We start from the raw sequence: 22,961 nt of genomic DNA, 5'->3' as shown, positions 1-22,961 counted from the left end.
GCCGTAGCAAGGTAATCTGGGCCCCCTGGACCCTAGAATCATTACCATCTTTCACCCCACTAGCTATGGCCCTGATTGTCTGTATTGTTTTTCTGTGGAGTGTTCTGTTGTTATTTGTACTAATACGTGTTTCTACTGGTCATGTGTCATATGTTAGGCCTATTGCGGTTCAGAAGACATTGTGTTTTGTTTCATCCCCTGCCACACAGGAGAGAAATTATCAAAAAGGCACTTGAACTTCAACTTAGAGATATAAACTTAGGCTGCAGAGTGTGGAGACAGTTAAGCCTAACTTATTTTCAATAAACCCCTACCATCCAGCTAGAATGCTTTGTGTGCACTAGGCCTATGTCTGTGCCAGTGTGCGTATCTATTCATTTTTAATTATAAAAGATAGACTACATCAGAATTACAACTGATGTCTGTTTGTGATAGTGGGTGAAATGTTTTTATTTGTATTCATTGCTTGGCACCTTACTTTAATCTTTGTATACAGTTATTCTGTCCTATTTTATTATTATCATGTTTAAGTTTCTGGTCAGTAATTGTTTTGTGAATTAATGCTTTGGTAATATTGTATGTAAACACAATGATGCCAATAAAGTACTTTTATCGAAATTGAATTGAACTGAGAGAGAGAGAGAGAGAGAGAGAGAGAGAGAGAGAGAGAGAGAGAAAGAGAGAGAGAGCAAGAGAGAGAGAGAAAGAGAGATTGAGTGTGTGTTTTTAAGAGAGAGAGAGAGACTTTTCACACACACACAAATATAATATAAATATTATAAATATATCTCATACAGTATCCTCCATATACATATCATACTTGCTTGTTTTGATTATTGGGGGGTTACCATTTGCCATTTTCAAGTGTATCCGGATTAATGTGGACATACAGGTGAAACTCGAAAAATTAGAATATTGTGCAAAAGTTCATTAATTTCAGTAATTCAACTTAAAAGGTGAAACGAATATATTATATAGACTCATTACAAGCAAAGTAAGATATTTCAAGCCTTTATTTGATATAATTTTGATGATTATGGCCTATAGCTTATGAAAACCCCAAATTCAGAATCTCAGAAAATTAGAATATTGTGAAAAGGTTCAGTATTGTAGGCTCAAAGTGTCACAATCTAATTAGCTAATTAATCCAAAACACCTGCAAAGGGTTCCTGAGCCTTTAAATGGTCTCTCAGTCTGGTTCAGTTGAATTCACAATCATGGGGAAGACTGCTGACCTGTCAATTGTGCAGAAAAACATCATTGACACCCTCCACAAGGAAGGAAAGCCTCAAAAGGTAATTGCAAAAGAAGTTGGATGTTCTCAAAGTGCTGTATCAAAGCACATTAATAGAAAGTTAAGTGGAAGGGAAAAGTGTGGAAGAAAAAGGTGCACAAGCAGCAGGGATGGCCGTAGCCTGGAGAGGATTGTCAGGAAAAGGCCATTCAAATGTGTGGGGGAGCTTCACAAGGAGTGGACTGAGGCTGGAGTTACTGCATCAAGAGCCACCACACACAGACGGGTCCTGGACATGGGCTTCAAATGTCGTATTCCTCTTGTCAAGCCGCTCCTGAACAACAAACAACGTCAGAAGCGTCTTACCTGGGCTAAAGAAAAAACGAACTGGTCTGTTGCTCAGTGGTCCAAAGTCCTTTTTTCTGATGAGAGCAAATTCTGCATCTCATTTGGAAACCAAGGTCCCAGAGTCTGGAGGAAGAATGGAGAGGCACACAATCCAAGATGCTTGAAGTCCAGTGTGAAGTTTCTACAGTCTGTGTTGGTTTGGGGGCCATGTCATCGGCTGGTGTTGGTCCACTGTGCTTTATTAAGTCCAGAGTCAACGCAGCTTTATGGAGATGCTGACTTCATTTTCCAGCAGGACTTGGCACCTGCCCACACTGCCAAAAGTACCAAAACCTGGTTCAATGACCATGGTATTACTGTGCTTGATTGGCCAGCAAACTCGCCTGACCTGAACCCCATAGAGAATCTATGGGGCATTGCCAAGAGAAAGATGAGAGACATGAGACCAAACAATGCAGAAGAGCTAAAGGCCGCTATTGAAGCATCTTGGTCTTCCATAACACCTCAGCAGTGCCACAGGCTGGTAGCATCCATGCCACACCGCATTGAGGCAGTAATTAATGCAAAAGGGGCCCAAACCAAGAACTGAGTACATATGCATGATTATACTTTTCAGAGGGCCGACATTTCTGTATTTAAAATCCTTTTTTTTTATTGATTTCATGTAATATTCAAATTTTCTGAGATTCTGAATTTGGGGTTTTCATAAGCTGTAAGCCATAATCATAAAAATTATATCAAATAAAGGCTTGAAATATCTTACTTTGCTTGTAATGAGTTTATATAATATATTAGTTTCACCTTTTAAGTTGAATTACTGAAATTAATGAACTTTTGCAAGATATTCTAATTTTTCGAGTTTCACCTGTAGTCTGAAATTTCATGAGACGCAACTGGCTGTCAAACACATTTTGTGCAGCACGTAACACATAATCTACACTACACAGGCACTTTTTGAGACTAAATAGATGTACAACTTGTGTAATTACAGTAGTACACCTAAATGCAATAGTCATATCATACTGTTCACGTGTTACACTTCCATGTTGTTTCATCATCAAATAGCAATATCAAATGTAAATTAAGTCAATCACTGAAACATCAGTGCCACCTTGAGTAAGTAATAGATATATGGATATGAATCCATAGGATATGAATATCATGTATGTGTAAACGCATATGGAATATTGATAATTCACCACTGTCACACAGAAAATAAATGTGACGTAGTAGTCATTTGTATTAATGTAGTACTCTTTTGTCTTATAATAAATAAAACATATAATGTGTACCCTGTGATAGCAAACTTATACAGATATGAAAGTATAATAAATATATATTTTATTGAAGAAGAGCAAAAAACAAAACACTGTTAAATTTTTAGGGTCTTCAAATGACCCTTTACCCTTTTGGTAATCATGCATATATATATATATATATATATATATATATATTTCAATTTTAAAAACTAAACAAAAACTAACAAACTGTGAAACCTAACCAAATCTAAAAATAATTTGGAATGAAAGATTGATATAAAATAGAAATAAAAACTAAACTAAAAATCCCAAACTGTAACAGCACTGTTATAATAACGCGTTTTATGCCTCCAACAGTTGAGTCATTTGCAAGAGTCACTTTATTACTGTGTAGTAAGCACTACATTACAGACGCACAAAGCGGTTATAAGGTGAAACAGAACAGTTTAGTAGATCACATCTTTTGAAGCCTGTAGAAACGCAGCAAACGGCTGCACAGTACACTGTGTGTGTGGCTTTCCACGCCAAACTGCGGCAAGTGAGGAAAAGCGAGAGCGCTGCGCAGAAATTGCAGTCGTCCGGTTCCCACGGTGCAGCTGCTATGTGTGTCACTCAATTTCCTACTTAGCGCATGCGCGAAGCAAGCTGAAACGTGCGGAGCAGGGAATAACGCGCGACAAACACCTTCGTAGACGCGCACAGGAAGTTGCTCAGGCTTTGTTATTGAAGTCTGTCAAACATAAAACATCTGTAACAACTGCTTCACAAGTCCTAAAAGTCTAACGATCCAGAAAAAGGTATTTCGTGTTACTTAAAACAAACAAACAAACAAAAAAAAAAAAACAATAAAGAAGAGCAGACGTCATTGCCATTTAGTGCAAATAGGTAGGAACTATCTGGAAAATGTTGCTTTTATCTGCTATGGATGAAATGGGTACCATCTGAAAATAAAATACATCATAGGACTCTCTTTTTATTTTATGATAAAAGGACAATGTTTCCATATACAGTGATGTTAACACTTACAGAAAATATTCCAAATAAAGCGGGTTGCATGCTTTTATGATGGAAAAATACCAAACTTGTACAGTATACATGTAGCATAGGCCTACATTTCGGTTTTATTAAACCACCATTATCTGGGGTAGGCTACTAGATAAAAAAACTTAGCTTTTCCTTGCGTAGTCCGAGTAGTTTAGGTTTAAAGGTGGGAATCAGAACGTGATTTATTCTTGTTATCGCTGAACAATAATAATTACAATCTCAGTTCTCAGTCATAAATTGGCATTTTATGTCAGTCCTTCGTGCAGTTGTTTATATAAACACACTTTTTTTTTCCCCACTATGGGCATTTGGTGTACTGAAAACCATATCAACGCGTAATAAAGCAGCCGTTTTATAGCCGCTGTTAAACGCTTGGGCCGTAAACCACGCCCATTTTACGGGTTTACCACACCCCCCCAAGCCAACCCCCCAGCCTATCAGCTTCGCCCAGCACCTCCCATTCCACAGTGCTAGATTCTAAAGAGACTTTTTGTTATGCAAAATAGTTCGTCTAAATAGCCCCCGGGCAACGCAGTTCTGAGCAGAGAATCACCGGGACCGCGCGTCGGACACACAACAGCGGGCAAGCGGACAGAGTTTCTGAGTCAATTTTACCCGTCCAAACGTCAGGAGGTAAGTACAATATCGTTACTTGTTTAACGTCAAATATTTCACATGTCATAAAATAGTCATTTAAACAGCGCCTATGTTTATTTCAGTCAGCCTTGCCAAAAAAAAGCCACAGCGGGACGCGTGAGCCGCATTTCCTGAGGTAAATCACCGAATATAACGGCCCCTCAATGCGCTTAACCGGAGACGCCGTCGTTCACACAGTCAATTACTTCAAAACCTGCTGCAGCTGAGGGACCCTTTTGAACTTCTCTTGTTAGGTCTTTGGATGTACTAGCCACTGACTGCATTTACACACCAAGTGTGTCTTTTATTTGTCCTTTCTGGATATACGCTCGCCTCATTTCTAGTCTCGAGTGCCTCTGGTTTTAATCCAATACAGCTTCAAACATCATGAGCCAGGCGGAGATATCGACGTGCTCGGCGCCTCAGAGAGTTTTCCAGGAGGCGGTGAAGAAAGGCAACACGAAAGAGCTCCATTCACTGCTGCAGAACATGACCAACTGCGAGTTTAACGTCAATTCCTTCGGGCCCGAGGGACAGACGGCGCTGCATCAGTCGGTCATCGACGGCAATCTGGAGCTGGTTAAACTGCTGGTGAAATTCGGAGCCGATATTCGGCTGGCGAACCGGGAGGGCTGGAGCGCGTTACACATCGCCGCTTTCGGAGGACATCAAGACATCGTCTTATACCTCATCACCAAGGCCAAGTACTCGTCCGGTGCGCGGTGATCCGGGTCAATGCACACGTAGGAAAGATCGAAGTTCCCTTGTACCTGAAACCAAACGAGGTCCTTGTCGGGCTACTTCTTTCCACGGTCAAATCCACAGATCCACGATGTGAAACTGAAACGCACAGTGTTTTACGTGCGTTGGTACTAAAGCTTTTGATTGAATGTTGAAGTCATCAGATCTGGACTGTGTGGCTTTACCCGGGGCTTGACCTATTGACCTGTCCACCGATGCGACCGCTGGAGAAATCAAGATGGCACTTGATGCTGTGGCTGAATGCTGGAATATTTGAAAGGGAGAGAGGTGAACTCCAGGACATCATCCTCTATTCTGGCTAAACACTGTCTTTTTTTTAAAACAAACCTTACTTATGTCGTTTCATCAATCAAATCACGTGGCATGCGGCGGCGTTGATGAGCAATGCTAAACTATGTCCTCGACATAACAACTGACTTGTTCTTAAGTACTGTACACATAGCTTTACCGTGTTTCAATGTAAAAGTAGTCCATTGCGCTCTGCCTTCACCTAGCAGATTGCTTTTTACACAGCTTTCAGGCCAGTGCGACCCATGTTTAACGTGTTACTAAAAACCGCTGCTTTCGCCTTTTTTGTATCAAAACATCAGGAAAGTCGCATTTGGGACACACTTTATAATCTTCTTTCAGTAATTTAATTAACACCCTGGTCATCACTGTGAATACAGGCTGGGTTTGCTTTTGTTTCTTTATTTATGAAGGTACAATGAGATGATGCATTTTAAATTATGTTGTGCTTATTTTTAAGTGTAAGAGTATGTAGGGTGACCTAAAGCTGCTTCGGACTCATTACAGGCTAAACTGTCCCGTGTGGAGATTCTGTGCCACGGCCCCCCACGTGTAAACTTTTTTTTTTCCCCCGGGAAAAAAAACGTCACCTTCTACCATTATTCTGGTTCTCTGCATCAGCTACCTCGACTTGAAAGTATTCGACAATATCAGATATATCCTCTCCTTTTCCATGCCTTCTCATGAACTAGTTACCCTCTAGCACTCATTTTAACTGGGCGAAAAAATCTATTAGGCCTCATTTTTGGCGATTCTCTTTTTCTTTTCTTCCAAATCTTAACTCGGGACAATTTATCTCCACAACCAAAATTAAGATCGATTGGTTATTAATTATTTTAATTTTTTTTGTTCTTTGCCAAGCATGGTTGAGACATTTTAACGTTTTCTTTCAGCCAATCGCTTAATAGTGCATTTCCATTTTGTTTCGATTATTCGTTAAAAAGCGAAATGCATCGCATGACTATTAAATGCAGGGAGTTTTGTTGCACATAAAAAGTGGAGCCTTTTGCGACCCCTAGTGCCTGTTCGGGTAACTGCAGGAGCCGAGGCTTACGAAAAGTTACTACTGAGCAGGACTATATGAACATTACTATTGAGAAGAAGACTATGACTTCTGTTGCAGGAAACATCGACAGATTCGTTCAAAAGACTGCCTGCTACCTTTAAGAGTCATGGCACCTGATGTTTGTTTCAATGCTGCTTTTTATAACGGTGAGTGAATGAGGACAAATATCATTAAGTCCATTCGTGAGAAGCCTCATGCAGTTGAGCGGGTGTAAGTATGCATGTGTGTGATTGTGCTTATGTGTCCAGCCCCCCCACCCACACTCACTCACTCCTGGTTAAACTGTTTCCAACCAGGGACTATCAACTCCTACACCTGGAGATGCAACAGATGTGATTCTCATGATCATCTTACTTGATGGTATAGGCAGAACAAATATGCATCGCTTGTCTTAAACTTGATATTTTTACTCTTGTGGAAAATATTGCACTGATGACTGTTGTTAATTCGTTGACTTCAGGTCGACATTTTATTTTTCTAAATAGAAAAAAGGAACACAACAAAATACTATTGTATAAAAAATCTCCAGGTTATATTGTTTCTTTTTGTGTATGTTACATTGTATAACATTATGTTTGCAAAGATGTTTGTATCTCTGTGATCGGGTGTATGTGTATACATATATAGGCTATATATATATATATATACACATATAGACGCTGATATCTCTGAGCACTTTCTTATTTGAAGTGCTCTCCTCCTGATGTTAATAAAGGGGAATAATACTTGTGATGGTAAGATCATTGTAACGAAAATAAATTGCACGATGTATAGTTGTTTTATCCCACCATTTGTCATAACATTTATGACATGGGGGGTTAAATGATTGGATAGGTGTATATGAATGAGCAAAAGTGCTGATTTATTTTTCTGTTTTGTTTTGTTTGTGGACCAAGTAATTTTTCATCTTGTGTCTTCAGCGAACAAAAATGTTTTAATGAGTAATGCGAATGTTCTTTAGCTTTTCTTTTTTGTTTGTATGTCAGTTTTTTGTGTGTATTTTTTTTTTTTTTTTTTGAGCATTTGTAACACTGTGATTCATACGTGATGAGAAAATGAGTGCTGTAATATTTTTTGTTGTATGTGTGTGTGCGTTTAAGCCAGTAAAGAAATCATTAAACCTTCTTCAGTGTGAACGTTTCTTTCTTGCTCTTTCAAGAATTAGGCTGGTTTGGGCCTCCTCTCCTCTCTGGGCCAACCCCTCTCTTTCTTTTTGTCATTCATTTGGCCGGTTTCTTTCATATGCTGGATAAAAGAGTGCTGGGGGGTAGTGGGTAACTTTGTTTTAAAGACAGATCCCCTCCCTGTGTGTTTGTGTGGGTTTTATGTTACAACACTGCGCAGCTCACGTGAAGTTACAATATCGTTATGCCTTTAAATCAAGACCGTAATAGGTGTTTCTTCAACTTTGGGCACTTTTATGCATTTTTCACACTCTCACTAGTTTAATTAATTTGCCTACTAAAATGTTCAACAGTACACTGAAAACAATGATTTTGTGGTGAATTAAATAAAGCAGAAAAAAAGCATTTTCTACACTGAATAAGTTAGTTTAAGTATGAACTTGAAAATATGAAGTAGCCTAAATTCTACATTTGTACTCAATTCAAACATGTAAAAATGAATGCTCTAGTTTATAAGTTAATATTAGTCATGATTGTTTGTTCTCTTTACATGCATTATCATGTATCAATTGTCATATGTCATATTATTTGCTAATTTGAGTACATTTCACAGGTAAATAAAATAAGTACATTTTAATTAACTTTTCAAAGCTTGTGGTCCCAGCATGCACTGGGATTGGATAATTAATGAGCTTGCATGATATCACTGTTTGCAAGTTGATTTACACCGTTGTTATCTTGATTTTGTTGTTTCATTTTGTAACTTCTTGTTTTGTGTAGTCTGAAGTTCACTTTCTACTCAAAAAAAAATCATTCAAAAATGATCTGTTGATTATTGCCGGCATCGTGTTTTTGGATCAAGTGTTGATGTCTGCGTGTACAGCTCAGAGTCTTATTTATATCACCATTGAGGTGATGTTGTCTAATAGACTACATATCATGCATTAAGCTTCCCTGTAGAAGGCTTCTGTGTGTCATGTGGTGCATGATTAAATATCATAAAAAGCATTGAAACGCTAGTGTATTTTTAAAAGCATGGCTTAATTCTGTGCTGCGTTGTTTGCTAACTTTAAGTAAAACTCACTCCAAATTGTTTTCAGTATGCATGCATCAGAGGAGATTCAAGTCAGTTTTTGACAAACTCTGAAATGTCATGAAAATTCCCACCACTGTCATTTCCAGCACATCTCCAATTCTTTATTGGTATTTAATAGAATTTGGTGATGGAAATGACACTTTTAATGCTTTATAAAGTAATAATTGCTGGCCTTTTGTCTTGCTAAGGCTAATTTCATAGCTAACATTTTATGTATCCTTACTGCATGCAATCAAATCATTTCTCACACTTTTTGCATAATTTGGCAAAATTGCAGCATGAAAATAATGTCCAATAAAAATATTCTTCTCATAAATTATATTTACCTTAAATAATGTTGTTTCCTTCAAACACCAAACTAACTAATGAAAAACATTATTAGGGGCAAATTTGATTGGTCTGGTGGAACCCAAGTGTGCCGCACAAGCCCTCAAAAGTGAAGCCAAAAAAAGGGGCGTGTCCTTGCGATTGATTCAGCGAGAGTGAGGGCGGGGCCTTGAGTTTGCGGCTTTACTTCCTGCTCACTACTGCGCAGGTCTGGTCCCGAAATCGCAACTGCGCAGACTCAAGTCCCAAGATGTCAGCACCATATTGGGACACTGGCGGCTTCAGTTCTCACCAATGGAAAAGAGCGAAGGGACGTCGTCCATCTTTTTTTACAGTCTATGTGTGGAACAAGAAATAATTTTCACAAAATAAATATTTAAATGGTTTATTTCACTATTTGTTTATATTATCTTAGTTAAAACATGTTATAGTTTTCATATGTATATATTTACAGAGTTTATTATTGAAAGTCTGGGACCAGACTTTTATTTTTTTTATGATGACGGCCTGGGAAACATTTCCCAATTTGGTTTTAATGAGAGCCACATATACAAATTTGAAACAAGAAATAAAAGTTTAAATCAGTTTGTTTCATGTAAATCAACCTCTGGGACATAAATGGCCTAAAGATGAAAAGACACTGATATATGGCAAATGTAATCACTATAAATAACACAAATGGATGTCCTGCTGATTTCTGTTCCTGATTTACTGGTTGTGCAAAGTGTGGAATTTCCAGCTTGTAAAATTTCAAAAATTTACAATAAACCAAAAGCTGCACTGTGCATAGCTGTATTGTCCAACAACTGCATTTACAGAGCACAAGGAAACTGCTTTGAATTAGTTTTCTGCAGGTAGACAGAGCTGCTAACTGCATGCTTTTGAAGACAACCCTCGCTAGTTGACTGTGACCTCAATGGCATCCCTCTCTGTTTCCACCCCCCTCTATGCCGCCCTCCACCCCCCAGGCAGGATGTTATTGTTGAGCTGGATTTCCATTGTACGGAGGCTGAGTTGGCCACCTTCCCAGAGTGCAATAGAGAGGCCCCCTAATAGATTCTTCATGTGCCTCAGTCCCGACACACATCATCGCAGGAATTTTGAAATGATTTTAACAGAGTCCCGTCGCTTTGCGCGCCAGCATTCCCCCACCACCAGCTAAAGAGGGAGGGATGGTGGGATGGTGTGAACTCAACAATGTGAACAAGAATTTTGTGAATGTACTTCAGAGAGGAGAAGAAAACATGCTCCTATTCTAGTGCACTTTTTGTTTGTGAAGTGGTCTTTTTGTTTGTAGTTAGCTGCACAGGAATGTTTCGTTTTTTCATACCTTCTGTCAGAGCCAATCCATAGTGTTCCAGAGATCCAAAAATACCTCTCCTGCATGGACAGATTCTTGTCAGTAGTTTCACATACTTTCGCATGTAATTCTCAAAGGCCTTCAAGATTGTTTGCCCTGGTGCAAGTATATACATGCATGGAAAAACATGTTTGCGGCCATGTTAACCTAAAATGGTTGCAAATTCACAGAGAAAGAGAAAAATTACTGCCAGAAAGGAATCAAGATGAATGGTTGTTCCACTGGTTCAGACACGACCACAAATATTATCAGGAAAAGTTCCATTCAAACACAGTACCCTCCATTAAATGCACTTATCTGCTGGTGGAAATGAGCAGTGTTGGGTGTAATCTGATTACAATTACGCAACTACTGTAATCTAATCACCTTTCAGTCAAAAAATTGTGTAATACATTGCGTTGTAAATTCTAGGAATCAGATTAGTTACTGAATTTAAGTTAATTACTTTTAAGGATATTTCTTTACACTTTTCTAAAATAGTATTATTTATGTAGAATAAAGTGTACATCTCTGCATTTCTGTGACAATTGAAGGGCGTAAGATGCCCCAATAAGTCATTGTAAGTCTTGAATGTGACAATGAACAAGAAGGAAATATAGACATTATTTTAAATTTGTTAAAGAATTTTTTTTTTAAGCATTACTGAAAGTAACTTAAAAGTAATTATTAATGTGTTTATTTTTAAACAAAGTAATCAGTATAGTGATTTGATTACAGTTTTAAAGAAGTAATTAGTAATTTATAGTGGATTACTGAGAAAAACTACCCAACACTAGAAATAAGTATTAGTCTTTAAAAAGATGTAATTTTTTTTTTTATATAATTTTAGGTGATTGATAATTTTACAGTTTTGAAGTGTCAAATGTATTAAATATAAATCAAATGAATAGAAAATAAATAATCATCACATTTATAAGAATATGACAAGAATAATAATATTTATTAATAATAATATACATAATATTAAATAATAATGATTATACAATAATACATTATTCGCATGTTCCCCGCCTGTCGCTCACTTCGACGTTGTGTCGAAGAAGCGACACTAGGGGTCTCTCTTGAGTGCCGATTATGCCTCCGATCTATGAAAAAAGGCCAATGGGAATAAGGCAGACAGTATTTGCATACCCCGCCCTGGACATACTGGTATAAAATCGGAGAAATACGTCGAGTTCATTCAGAAATTTTATTCGGAGCCGATGGTCGTGTTGCAGTCAGCTGCGAGTCACACACCTGTTCCTGTTTCCTCTGACGCTTTGCCTGCAGTTGGATCTATGGCGCACTTCGGCAGCTTTCTCCATTCTCTGCACGGCAGTGCAGTTTGCCCCTGGGCACTTCGACAGCGCAAAAAAACTAAAAGAGTTTCTAGAAAAGAGTGATATCTCTGAAAGAGTTATTATTTCTAAAAGAGCAATACGCAGCTGGCGTTGAACATCCTTTTCAGGACGCGTCTTTGTAAAGATGCCCTTCCGCCCCTTCGTAGTTCCTGGATGCGGTAGAGTGCTCTCCGCTTCAGACAGCCACAGATGTTATCTCACACAGAGGCAGTGCGATCACACCGAGGCAGTGTTTGTGGATGGTTCATGTTCTCACTGCGAGAACATGACCATGGCAACATTGCGGTCGCGGCTCGCTTAGGGAACGATTCGGCAAGGCCCAGATAGACCTGTTTGCCTCCCGAGAGATCTCCCACTGCCCGCTCTGGTATGCCCGAACAGAGGCTCCCCTCGGGGCAGACGCGCTGGCCCTCGAGGCTGCGCAAGTATGCATTCCCCACAGTGAGCCTTCTTGCACAAGTGCTGTGCAAGGTCAGGGAGGACGAGGAACAAGTCACACTAGTGGCTCCTTACTGGCCCACCCGGGCCTGGTTCTCGGACCTCATACTCCTCGCGACAGCCCCTCCCTGGCGAATTCCGGACGGGGCACGCTCTGGTATCCGCACCCAGACCTCCAGAACCTCCATGTTTGGCCCCTGGACGGGACGTGGAAGATCCAGCTGGTCTACCACCTGCCGTCGTAGACACGATCACCCAAGCCAGAGCTCCCTCTACCAGGCAACTTTACGCCCTGAAGTGGCGCTTGTTCGCAAATTGGTGTTCTTCCCGGGCTGAAGACCCACAGAGGTGCGCAATTAGGTCAGTGCTCCTATTCCTGCAGGAAAGGTTGGAAGGGAGGCTGTCCCCTTCCACATTGAAGGTGTATGTTGCTGCTATCGCGGCCCACCACGACGCAGTAGACGGCAAGTCTTTGGGTAAGCACGACTTAATCATCAGGTTCCTAAGAGGTGCCCGGAGGTTAAATCCTTCCCGGCCAAGCCTGTTCCCCTCCTGAGATCTCTCAGTGGCCCTCAGAGACCCCCCCTTTGAGCCGCTAGAATCATTGGACTCAGGGCCTCTCTCTAAAGACTGCCCTGCTGATCGCGGTCACCTCCGTCAAGAGGGTCGGGGACCTGCAAGCGTTCTCTGTTAGTGACACTTGCCTGGAGTTCGGTCCGGCAGACACACATGTGATCCTAAGACCGTGACCGGGCTACGTGCCCAAGATTCCTACCATGCCCTTCAGAGACCAGGGAGTGAACCTGCAAGCGCTGCCCCGGGAGGAGGCAGACCCAGCCCCTTCGTTGCGGTGTCTGGTACGTGCTTTGCATACCTACTTGGACTGCACACAGAGCTTTAGACCCCCCCCCCTTGCGGGAGACATATGTAGAGCAGCGGGTTGGGCTAATACCTTTGCGAGATTTTACAATCTCAGGGTTGAGTCATTATCTCATGTCCGAGCCAGTAGAACCGGCCGGGTGGATCGCTTGCACCTAGCGCCCTTTCCCTCGGTCGAGGTAAAACTGTGCGCTTTCTCTCCCAGGAGATTCCGTATATTCGGATCCCTGGATGATTCCTCCCTAGCCATGTGGGTCCGCAATTCATGCTCCGCAGGGCAGGACTCTTACTTGGACTCCTCCTGTGTGTATTTTCCGTGGTACGGTCCCTTTGCGAGTGGACCTGCGTCTCCCTTAGGCAGTTCCAGCTGCCTTCCATTCGCTGTGCTGTAGCAACTCCCCCCTCCTTGAGGCTGGATCTACCACCGCACCATGTTTCCACATGTGACCTGAATGGCCCATGTGATCTATTCACCATTTACCTCCCCGTCTCTGGGCAGGTGTGGTCTCCGCAGGATCTTTTCCCCCTGAAAGAATTGGAAACCGGGTAAGAGCCCCTTCCCACTATGCGTGTAAGGGCTCCAGCCGTTTGCCTCTATGCGAGAAACATAGAGAGAAAGAGGCCCGGCTAGGCTCGGCCCGGTTGGCAAGCATCATCTTGTTCCCCAGCTTAGGGTAACCAAAAGGATTCCGATTACTTTTTATGGGGCATTGGGGAAGAGTACGTGCAGTCTGACACAACTGGTCGCCTTTGCATGTAAAAAACCTGCCCGCTCTAGTGTCGGCAGTACACGTACATGGCTCAGCGCATGGCGTGATTTGAATTGGATCCCTAGTGTCGCTTCTTCGACACAACGTCGAAGTGAGCGACAGACGGGGAACGTCTAGGTTACAGATGTAACCTCCGTTCCCTGATGGAGGGAACGAGACGTTGTGTCCTCCCGGCCACGTCGCTGAGTCGAGCCACTGTGGTGGCCGGACCATTTCCGGCTCCTCAGAAAATTCCTAAATGAACTCGACGTATTTCTCCGCTTTTATACCCGTATGTCCGGGGCGGGGTATGCAAATACTGTCTGCCTTATTCCCATTGGCCTTTTTTCATAAATCAGAGGCATATTCGGTGCTCAAGAGAGACCCCTAGTGTCGCTTCTTCGAAATAACGTCTCGTTCCCTCAATCAGGGAATGGAGGTTACATCCGTAACCTAGACATTTTCTTTTAGCATACTAGCTTTGTAGATAAACATATCTCTGCTGAACCTTTTTACAATGCAGTGAATGGGGCCAGTAGTTAAATATTAACATGCACACTTTCAAAAGTACAGCCACAAGACATAAACATTATAAGCGTAGATATGATTAAAGTGTAATTAAATCATGGATTTACCAGCGTTACAAGACTTACTGCTGTTACATGGTCATGATAACAAAGTTGTAATATTGGATATATCTTTACACAGATAAGATTAGTAAGTGATTTTATCACACTAAAGTAATGTTGATATGTATAACGTTTACGTCTTATGGCTCTACTTTTGAAACTGTCTGTATTTAACGTCTATGGACTGGCCCCATTTAATTCTAACAAATGTTTTTGTTTTGTTTATTTGTTTGTTTTTAATAAATGAGGGATGGGTCAGAATAATTTTTGTGGCAATCAACATTATGCCACACATGCTGTCTGTTGAGCCCAACTTGTATTGGACCCAAAACATTCCTTTAAAACATCATTGATCTTAAAAGCTGTCAATGCAAACCGAGCTGCACACATTTGTTCAGTGCGAGAAACCACATTAAAATGCATGCTATTAAACATGTAAAACAAAGTTCTCTCTCGTTGAACAGCAAGAGGAAAGATAGCGAGAGAACGGGACAGGTGGCTAGGCCTGTCTTTCCTTACCCTCCTCTCCTGTTTGAACTCTCTTTCATTCTTTCGCTCCGCTCAGTGCTTTTTCAAGCACACAGTGACAAGCGCATTCATTCTCTCGCTCTATTCTTTGCTCTCCTCTTTTTTTGTCCAGCCTGCTGGATTCTGCTTCATCGCTATTCAGCTCCCAGACGGACCACCATTAATTAGAGCCCCCCTACACTCCCCCTCCAAAACATACTCACACACATACAGACACACCAGCCTTCTCATCTCAAACACCCTGCACTCAGCAGCTGCTATGCTAATGAACCTCAGCAATAGAGAGATGGGGAAATTACAGACAGAGAGCAAATTATAACATAACATTGAGATCTGACTTGCCCACTGTGACATCATGTAAAAAGAACCAAAATGGCAGTGGCCTAAACAGTAAAAGGTAGTTTATATATATAAGTAATTTACATATTTTTCTGCTCCAAATGATACAAAAACATTTTGCAAGACCATTTAGAATTGATTAATAAATTAATGTTGTGATTAAATATTGTGCTGTCATCAACAACAAAGTAACACATGGATACTATTAACCTTAGCTTACATGCAAAGGACTATTGTTTTTATAGCGGAAGGAACACACTTAATGAATTTGCTTTACAAAATAATGTTTAAGACGTTTTTATTATGCAGTAATCATTTTGTCAAAGCAAAAAGGTACTAAGGGTCTTGTGTCCTACTATACAGTGGCAAGAAAAAGTATGTGAAGCCTTCTGAATTAGCCAGTTTTATGCATTAATTGGTCATAAAATGTGATCTCATCTTCATCAAAGTCACAAGTATAGACAAACGCATTGTTCTTAAGCTAACAACACACAAACAAGTGTAGTCTTCCATGTCTTTATTGAATACATCCAATTAAGCATTCACAGTGCTGTGGAAAAAGTTAACACTTGGATTTAATAACTGGTCAATCCTCCTTTTGCATCAATAACTTCAACCAAGCGTTTCCGGTAGCTGCGGATTAGACCTGCACAATGTTCTGAAGGAATTTTGGATCATTCTTCCTTACAGAACTGCTTAATCTCAACCATATTCTTAGGATGTCTGGTGTGAACAACTATTGAGCTTCAGCTGGTGCACAGCCACCCTGACATTATCCTGTAGGAAATCAAAATAAACTTGGGAATCCATATTTCCCTCGATGATGGCAAGCGATTCAGGCCCAATGCAGCAAAGCAGTCCCATATTATGATGCTCCCACCAACGCACTTCACCATTGTGCTGTTTTCATGTTGGTATGCGTAGCCCTTTTTACACCATACGTAGTACTGCAGGTTCTTTCCAAACAATTCAACCTTAGTTTCATCAGTCCACAAAACATTATCACAGTAGCGTTGTGGATTGCCAAGATGTTTTTGGCAAACTTCCTTCATGTTGTCCTGCCATTGACACCATGCCTGTTTAATGTTTTCCATATAGTAGCCTTATGAACACAGATGTTAACCAGTTCCAATGATTCCTTCAAGTCTTTAGCTGTCACTGCAGAATGCTCAATTGTTCCTCATTGAGCATTCTGCAGTGTGCCCTTTGAGTCATCCTTGGCTTGACGGCCACTTCTTGGGAAAGTAGCTATAGTACTAAATCATCTCCATTTATAGACAGTTTATCTAACTGTGGACAGATGAATATCTAAGCTCTTCAAAATAACTTTGTAACCCATTCCAGCTTTATGCAAAGCAACAATTCTTGACCGCAGGTTTTCTGAGACCCCTGTATTGCTAGGCATGGTCCACGTAAGCAGATGCTTCTTGTGAAAATAAAATGTTTTTTTATTTTCTCCCCTTTTCTCCCCAATTTGGAATGCCCAATTTTCAATGCGCTTTAAGTCCTTGTGGTGACATAGTGACTCGCCACAATCTGGGTGGCGGAGGAAGAATCTCAGTTGCCTTCACGTCCGAGAACGTCAATCTGCATATCTTATCATGCGGCTTGATGCGCGTGGCATCCACTCACAACTCACCTCATGCCCTACTGAGAGTGAGAACCACACATTATAGTGACAATAAAGAGGTTACCCCATGTGACTCTACCCTCACTAGCAACCGGGCAAATTTGGTTGCTTAGGAGACCTGGCTGGAGTTACTCAGCACACCCTGGTTTCGGACTCGCGACTCCAGGGGTGGTAGTTAGCGTCAATACTCGCTGAGCTACACAGGCCCCTGTGAATAGCAAACTTAAAATGTTTGAGTATTTTTTAAAAGTCAAAGTATCTTTAACCCACACCTCCAATCTTGTTTCATTAATTTGATGCCATTTAATGAAACAGAGAAATCAGTATGTTATAGCAATAGCTATAAAAAATAGCAAAAAGTATGTAATGACATTTCGCAACTTTGTATTTGTCAATCTCTGAAATGACAGTAAACCATATTTTTTAGTTGCTTAATGTAGTTGAGCTGAAATAACTTAACTAAATTAAACAATTACAAAAATATGGTTTGAAGTTTGTACACAAATAGAGTGAAGCGTGTGCACGATAAGCATGATAGACGGAGAACAATAGAGCAGAAATCAGCATGAAGAAGTAAACAAACATGTAAACAAAGACGAGCGAGCAGGAGTGCGAATGGGAGGCGAACTCAAGCCCTTCAGTGTATGGCAGTGAGTGCATGAATATGGTTATCTGTATATGGAGCAGGCAGCTGGGGAGAGGCCCCCGTTCTCCTCGCTCCTGCTCAGCTATTTAGACGTGTCCCAGAGCGCCGTGACCCAATGACCTGCAGGGCGGGGCCACCTATGTGACATCTGCCTTTTTGCGCGAGAGAGCGCCCATATGGAGCATACGCACATTAGTACACACGCACACGCATTCGTACACACGACCCTCGCCCTGTCACTTTGCTGTACCCTGCTGCCTGCACCTTTTGTTCTGCTATTGTATGTCCTGCTCGCTGCGGTTTGCCTCATTCCTTCACAGACCATAAAGAGGGAGTGTGTGGGTGTTTAGGAGGGCATGTCTGGTCAGCGATGTATTCATGCAACTGGCTTCAAGGGCAAGGCAATACCCTGTGTATGCATGCAAACCACACACACAGTGAGAGATAGAGAGATGAGGTTAAGGATTAGGGTGCGAGCAGTGGGGTCAGACTTTCTCCTCTCTACACATGTTCAGGTCTCTGTAACCACAGGGCACTGACCTCACCCAGCTGGACATTCTGACGTGAGAGTCAGTCTGTGTCTGGATTTGTCTTCATGGGGACAATATCAGATTAACAGATATCAGATTTCAATAAGGGTAAAATCTTCATGAAAGTATTCAAGGTTAATTAAATCTCATAAAAACAATCAATGAAAATAGTGCATTAAACCATTAAACATATAAATTTTTCCATCAAAGAATGTAATTTATGCACAAATTCAGAAAATCGAAGAACACAAATCTTGCAAATAAAGCAGCATTTCCATCCCATGTAATTTCCCAGAAGAAAATAGTCACTTCTGGGGAAATTGGCACAAAATAGAAATAAAAATGGAACCTGCCGTAGCTCTGTATTAAATGTAATGAATTACTTGCAGATTTTACATACTAGCATATTGGTGTTTCCATCTAGTATTTTCTTTTTTTTGGGGGGTAATATCACAACATTTTAAATAATAAAATACCTTAATGGATATCCAGTTATTGAGACACGGAGGGTTCCAAGCCATATTTTGGGTCAAGAATACCATAGAGACATGGGGGGGGGGTCACTTGACTTGTGCCAGTAAGCAACTCATGATTTCCGTTTGGCAGACAATAGAACAGGTTAAAAAAATCTAACATTGATGGAGGATACCAAGCCATATCTAGAGACCAGAATATCACAGAGACTTGGAAATGGGGTCTTGGGCCAGTCAGCAACCCTCCAGATATATACTATGAATAAAGTCTCAAATTAGTCCAATAAACACTGTGTAAACATTGCTAAAGTCCTTAATAAGACCTCAAACCATGCAGCTTGTTGAGGAGGAATGTCAGACAAACGATTTTCATCTAGTGGACAATAAAATGGGCGAAAATATCCCATAGACCCGAGCCATGTCTAGGGTCTTGAGGGTGGGTTCTTATAACTTGGGCCAGTAAGCCAAGACCTTGCAACCATCCATATTCGATGAACTGATTAATTCCATAAATACTATCAATGAACCCAAATGAAAGAAATATACACACTGTATAAACGTTCTGAAAACATTTAAAAGTAAGCATCCGTTTTGCCTTGATCAACTTGCTCCCAAGTATTAAATTCCCTCAGCAAAAGTTCTTCCGATTGTTGTTAAACCATCTTGTATTGCTTAGAAGTGTACTAGTTCTCGTTTCAATAGCAATCAGGTTTGGAAGCATCTTCTATATTGAAAACGACCACAGACAACAAACCTCTTGACCACCACGTCGAGACTCTCATGTCTTCTATTGACTCTGTGATCATCCCATGTGACCATGTACATGTCGACACTGCACTAGAGTGCTGGAGAGCACTTTAGCTTGCAAGTTCCACTTCTGCTCCACATTGTTGCTGAGTACGCGCTATGTATGTCAACCCCAGTGCTCATCCTCTTGTTTGCGTGTGATTGCATGCATGTATGTATGTCTGTCTGGCCATGCCGTCACTCTTTTTGGTCTACACAAGTGTGAGTGTGTGTGCCGGGGAGTGATTGTGGGGAATAAAGCCCTGGTTGTTTGCAGTGGAACTATGGGTTGTAAGTGAGTGGGGAGATGTGTTTCTGTTTGACTGGGCATCCTGAATGGTACTATTCAGCAAACCCCCAATACTGCAATCCTCTTTTCTTTCCACTGTCATCTCCCCTTCTCTCTACTGCCCCACATAACCCAAGACAGAGGGGGAGAGAGATGTCTGGATGAGAAAGGCATCTTAAGACCTTTCTTGTTTCACTTTTAAATCATTAAAAAGAAGAAACGGAAGATTTTTCCATCATACAGAAAGACAGACTCAATTGTAATAGTTTTATTTTATACTGCGAAGAAGCAAGCAGTCTGTCTTGACAAGCTATAATAATCAAATACATCAAAGGTGATGTCATTTTTTCAGTTTTAGACATACTTTCTCCTATAAATATAAGTAAGCCATTCGTAGGTTGAATACCCTGAAAAGTGTAATCATTGTTGCTGTATTTGTTTAAGCAGTCCAACATGTCAATGTGAGTTTGGGACTACCGGTTTTTCCAAAGTAGTATGGCAGATGGGGAGTGGAAGAGGCGGTAGAAGTGCTTGGAAAACCCGTTTGGACACAATCAATGGCTATGTTCAGAATAGCATACCATACTTCTATTTCTGGAGTAGATAATATGAATACAGTGTGCATGAAATAACTAGACATGGGACAACAGTGCAGCATACGATTTTTTTGGAATGTGTATCATGGAAACTTTTCACATATCTGGGTTTGGAATACTGAAGTGGGAATACTGTGGGTTAAACTTCTATAGCAGTGAATGGGAGACCATAGCAAATAATATTTTTATGTTCCCATTTGCTCCAACAACTATAGAAAAAATACTCAATTATGTTTACACAACTTTCAAAAACAGGATTATGACAGAGAAAGATGCCAAATTTACTCCTCAGCAGCAGTACTTGAAACTCCATCATAGCAGTGCCAGAGTAATATAACTCAAATAAAAATGTTATAGAAATAATATTCCATTCTGAACATAGCCATAATTTTTGCCATTTCGAATGGTTCCACTAGTATTTACACATTTCAACAGTGTGTTTGTATTCAATTCAACTGCTTTTTTATACTTCCAAATTAAACAAGAACTTTGAAGCTGCTGATTTCTCTCACATCATTCACATTCAAGCATGTATGATTCAATACATTTCAAAGTTATTATGTTTCATAAAAGAAACAGTTACAAATGGCAGGAAGGGCAAATCTAGACAGGAAGGTTGTAAAGAGGCCATCGCTTTGATCATATGCGAGGGAAGTGTTTGACAAAGTTAATTCCAACCTTTGCTGAGGGCTTTATTATGTACACAATCAAGCAGACGAATGTGCTTGAGTTGACACTCACTGACCAATCAGTGCCTCAGCTCTTCCTGTGCTCACGGTCGAGCTCAGAGTCTGTAAGGAGAAAGGAATCCAAGCACCCAGTGTCTATGCTTTTAGTTGCCATTTGAGTTTAATTGCTTTGGAAAAGAGAGAAGGTGCAATCCAGTATATCTTTGGTCTCATATCATTTCCTTCTGATCTGGCTTTTGTGTGTTGTGGTTTGTATCTTTGAGAGCATTTGTGGTGGTTTGTGCATTGATATAATGAAACTGGCATACAGGAATAGTTCACCCAAAAGTTATGATTGTCCTTGTTTATTCACCCTGATTTTGCTCCATACTCGTATTACTTTTTTCTTCTGCAGAACACAAAGTGACAAAATTGAATGAATGGGCCCTACTGGATATTTAATGAATATTATGTAATTATAAAGAACAAGGAGTGGAGGTTGCTAGTTTAAAAAGAATGCAAAAGCACCATAAAGTATTAAAATACACTAAAATAGTCCATGTGACTTGTGCAATAAATATGCTGTCTAAAAATCTTTGGAAGCCAAAATGTCCTTTATTCTAGTCTTTTTTGGGTCGATGTGATTCTCATATATATATATATATATATATATATATTAAAAATGCAATTCACACAACACAATTACTTGAATACACCTCTTCTATGATGAACATGTATTTAGTTACTGAGTTCAAAGTCATTTTGATATTTGTTCTGGGGCTTGTTAAATATGTCATGTCATGTAAACGTTCTGAGAAAAAAAGGCACATTAAATGCTGAAATTTGGCACAAGCAGTGCAGAATGATCTTTAATAATTATTTATTTAAAAAATAAACAGTGATTTTTTTCCCCCATATTATAATTGTATTAAATATTATTTAAAATATTAAATATTGTTTATAAAATACTATTAATATTATCAACAATACATTATGCCATTTACATTTACATTTATGCATTTGGCAGACACTTTTATCCAAAGCTACTTACAGTGCACTTATTACAGGGACAATCCCCCCGGAGCAACCTGGAGTTAAGTGCCTTGCTCAAGGACACAATGGTGGTGACTGTGGGGATCGAACCAGTGGCCTTCTGATTAACAGTTATGCACTTTAGCCCACTACACCACCACCACACCTCATATAATTATATAAATATAATTATTGTGAAATTTTGTCATCCAAATCAAAGTCATGTGGTGTAACTAACATGTAGGTTGTCACGTGATAAGAAAAAAACAACAACAACAAAGAGTACCACTTTTATACCCTCATCAGATATTATATAAAATATTTGTAAATTTTTATGAAAAGGCACATTTTGTTCTCACATGGACATGAGCGCCGATGTGCAAGTAATTTCAAAATAAAAAACTTGAAAAGTTTTCAAATTAAAATCGATTGTATTAGTTTACCTTGCAGAGTTCATTTAATTTTTGCTTTGTTAAGGGGTCCGCGTGGGCATATTGTTACCTAGGGTGGCCGCCTATATAACCTGTAGGATGGGCCGGTTCTTGTGCAGCAGTGGTCTTGCCCAAATTACCCAGCAGCCCACCGGGAAAATAACTCCTAACTCCTGATGGCTAGTCCGCCGCTGACCGGATCTACTGATAAATCTGACAAAAAAAGAAGAAGATTTTTTCACATCATTCTACACTCATGAACATGCTCAAGAGAGCTAGGGCGAATGTCAAGTTTTTAAGTGAATAACTACTGTATTTTCAGTTTGTTCCTCACACAAAGGTGTCATATTGCTTTAGAAGTCTATTAAATTGACTACATTTATGGTGATTTTGCAGCCTGTTTGAATCTTGAAAGCTCCAGTCCCAGTTCATTG

General features: G+C 40.2%; 1 protein-coding gene across 1 annotated transcript; it reads left to right on the top strand.

The window, feature by feature from the left end:
• Positions 1–4,363: 4,363 nt before the first annotated feature.
• nrarpa (NOTCH regulated ankyrin repeat protein a) lies at positions 4,364–7,836 on the top strand. Its single transcript, XM_052117722.1, has 2 exons — positions 4,364–4,518; positions 4,605–7,836. The coding sequence occupies exon 2, from the start codon at positions 4,909–4,911 to the stop codon at positions 5,245–5,247; it is 339 nt and encodes a 112-aa protein (XP_051973682.1). The 5' UTR covers positions 4,364–4,518; positions 4,605–4,908; the 3' UTR covers positions 5,248–7,836.
• The last annotated feature ends 15,125 nt before the right edge of the window (positions 7,837–22,961 follow it).

Source organism: Xyrauchen texanus, chromosome 44 (assembly GCF_025860055.1).
Source record: "Xyrauchen texanus isolate HMW12.3.18 chromosome 44, RBS_HiC_50CHRs, whole genome shotgun sequence".
NCBI classification, from domain to species: Eukaryota; Metazoa; Chordata; class Actinopteri; order Cypriniformes; family Catostomidae; genus Xyrauchen; species Xyrauchen texanus.
Note: the sequence above shows the minus strand (reverse complement) of the source record. Positions and strands in the feature narration are given on the sequence as shown.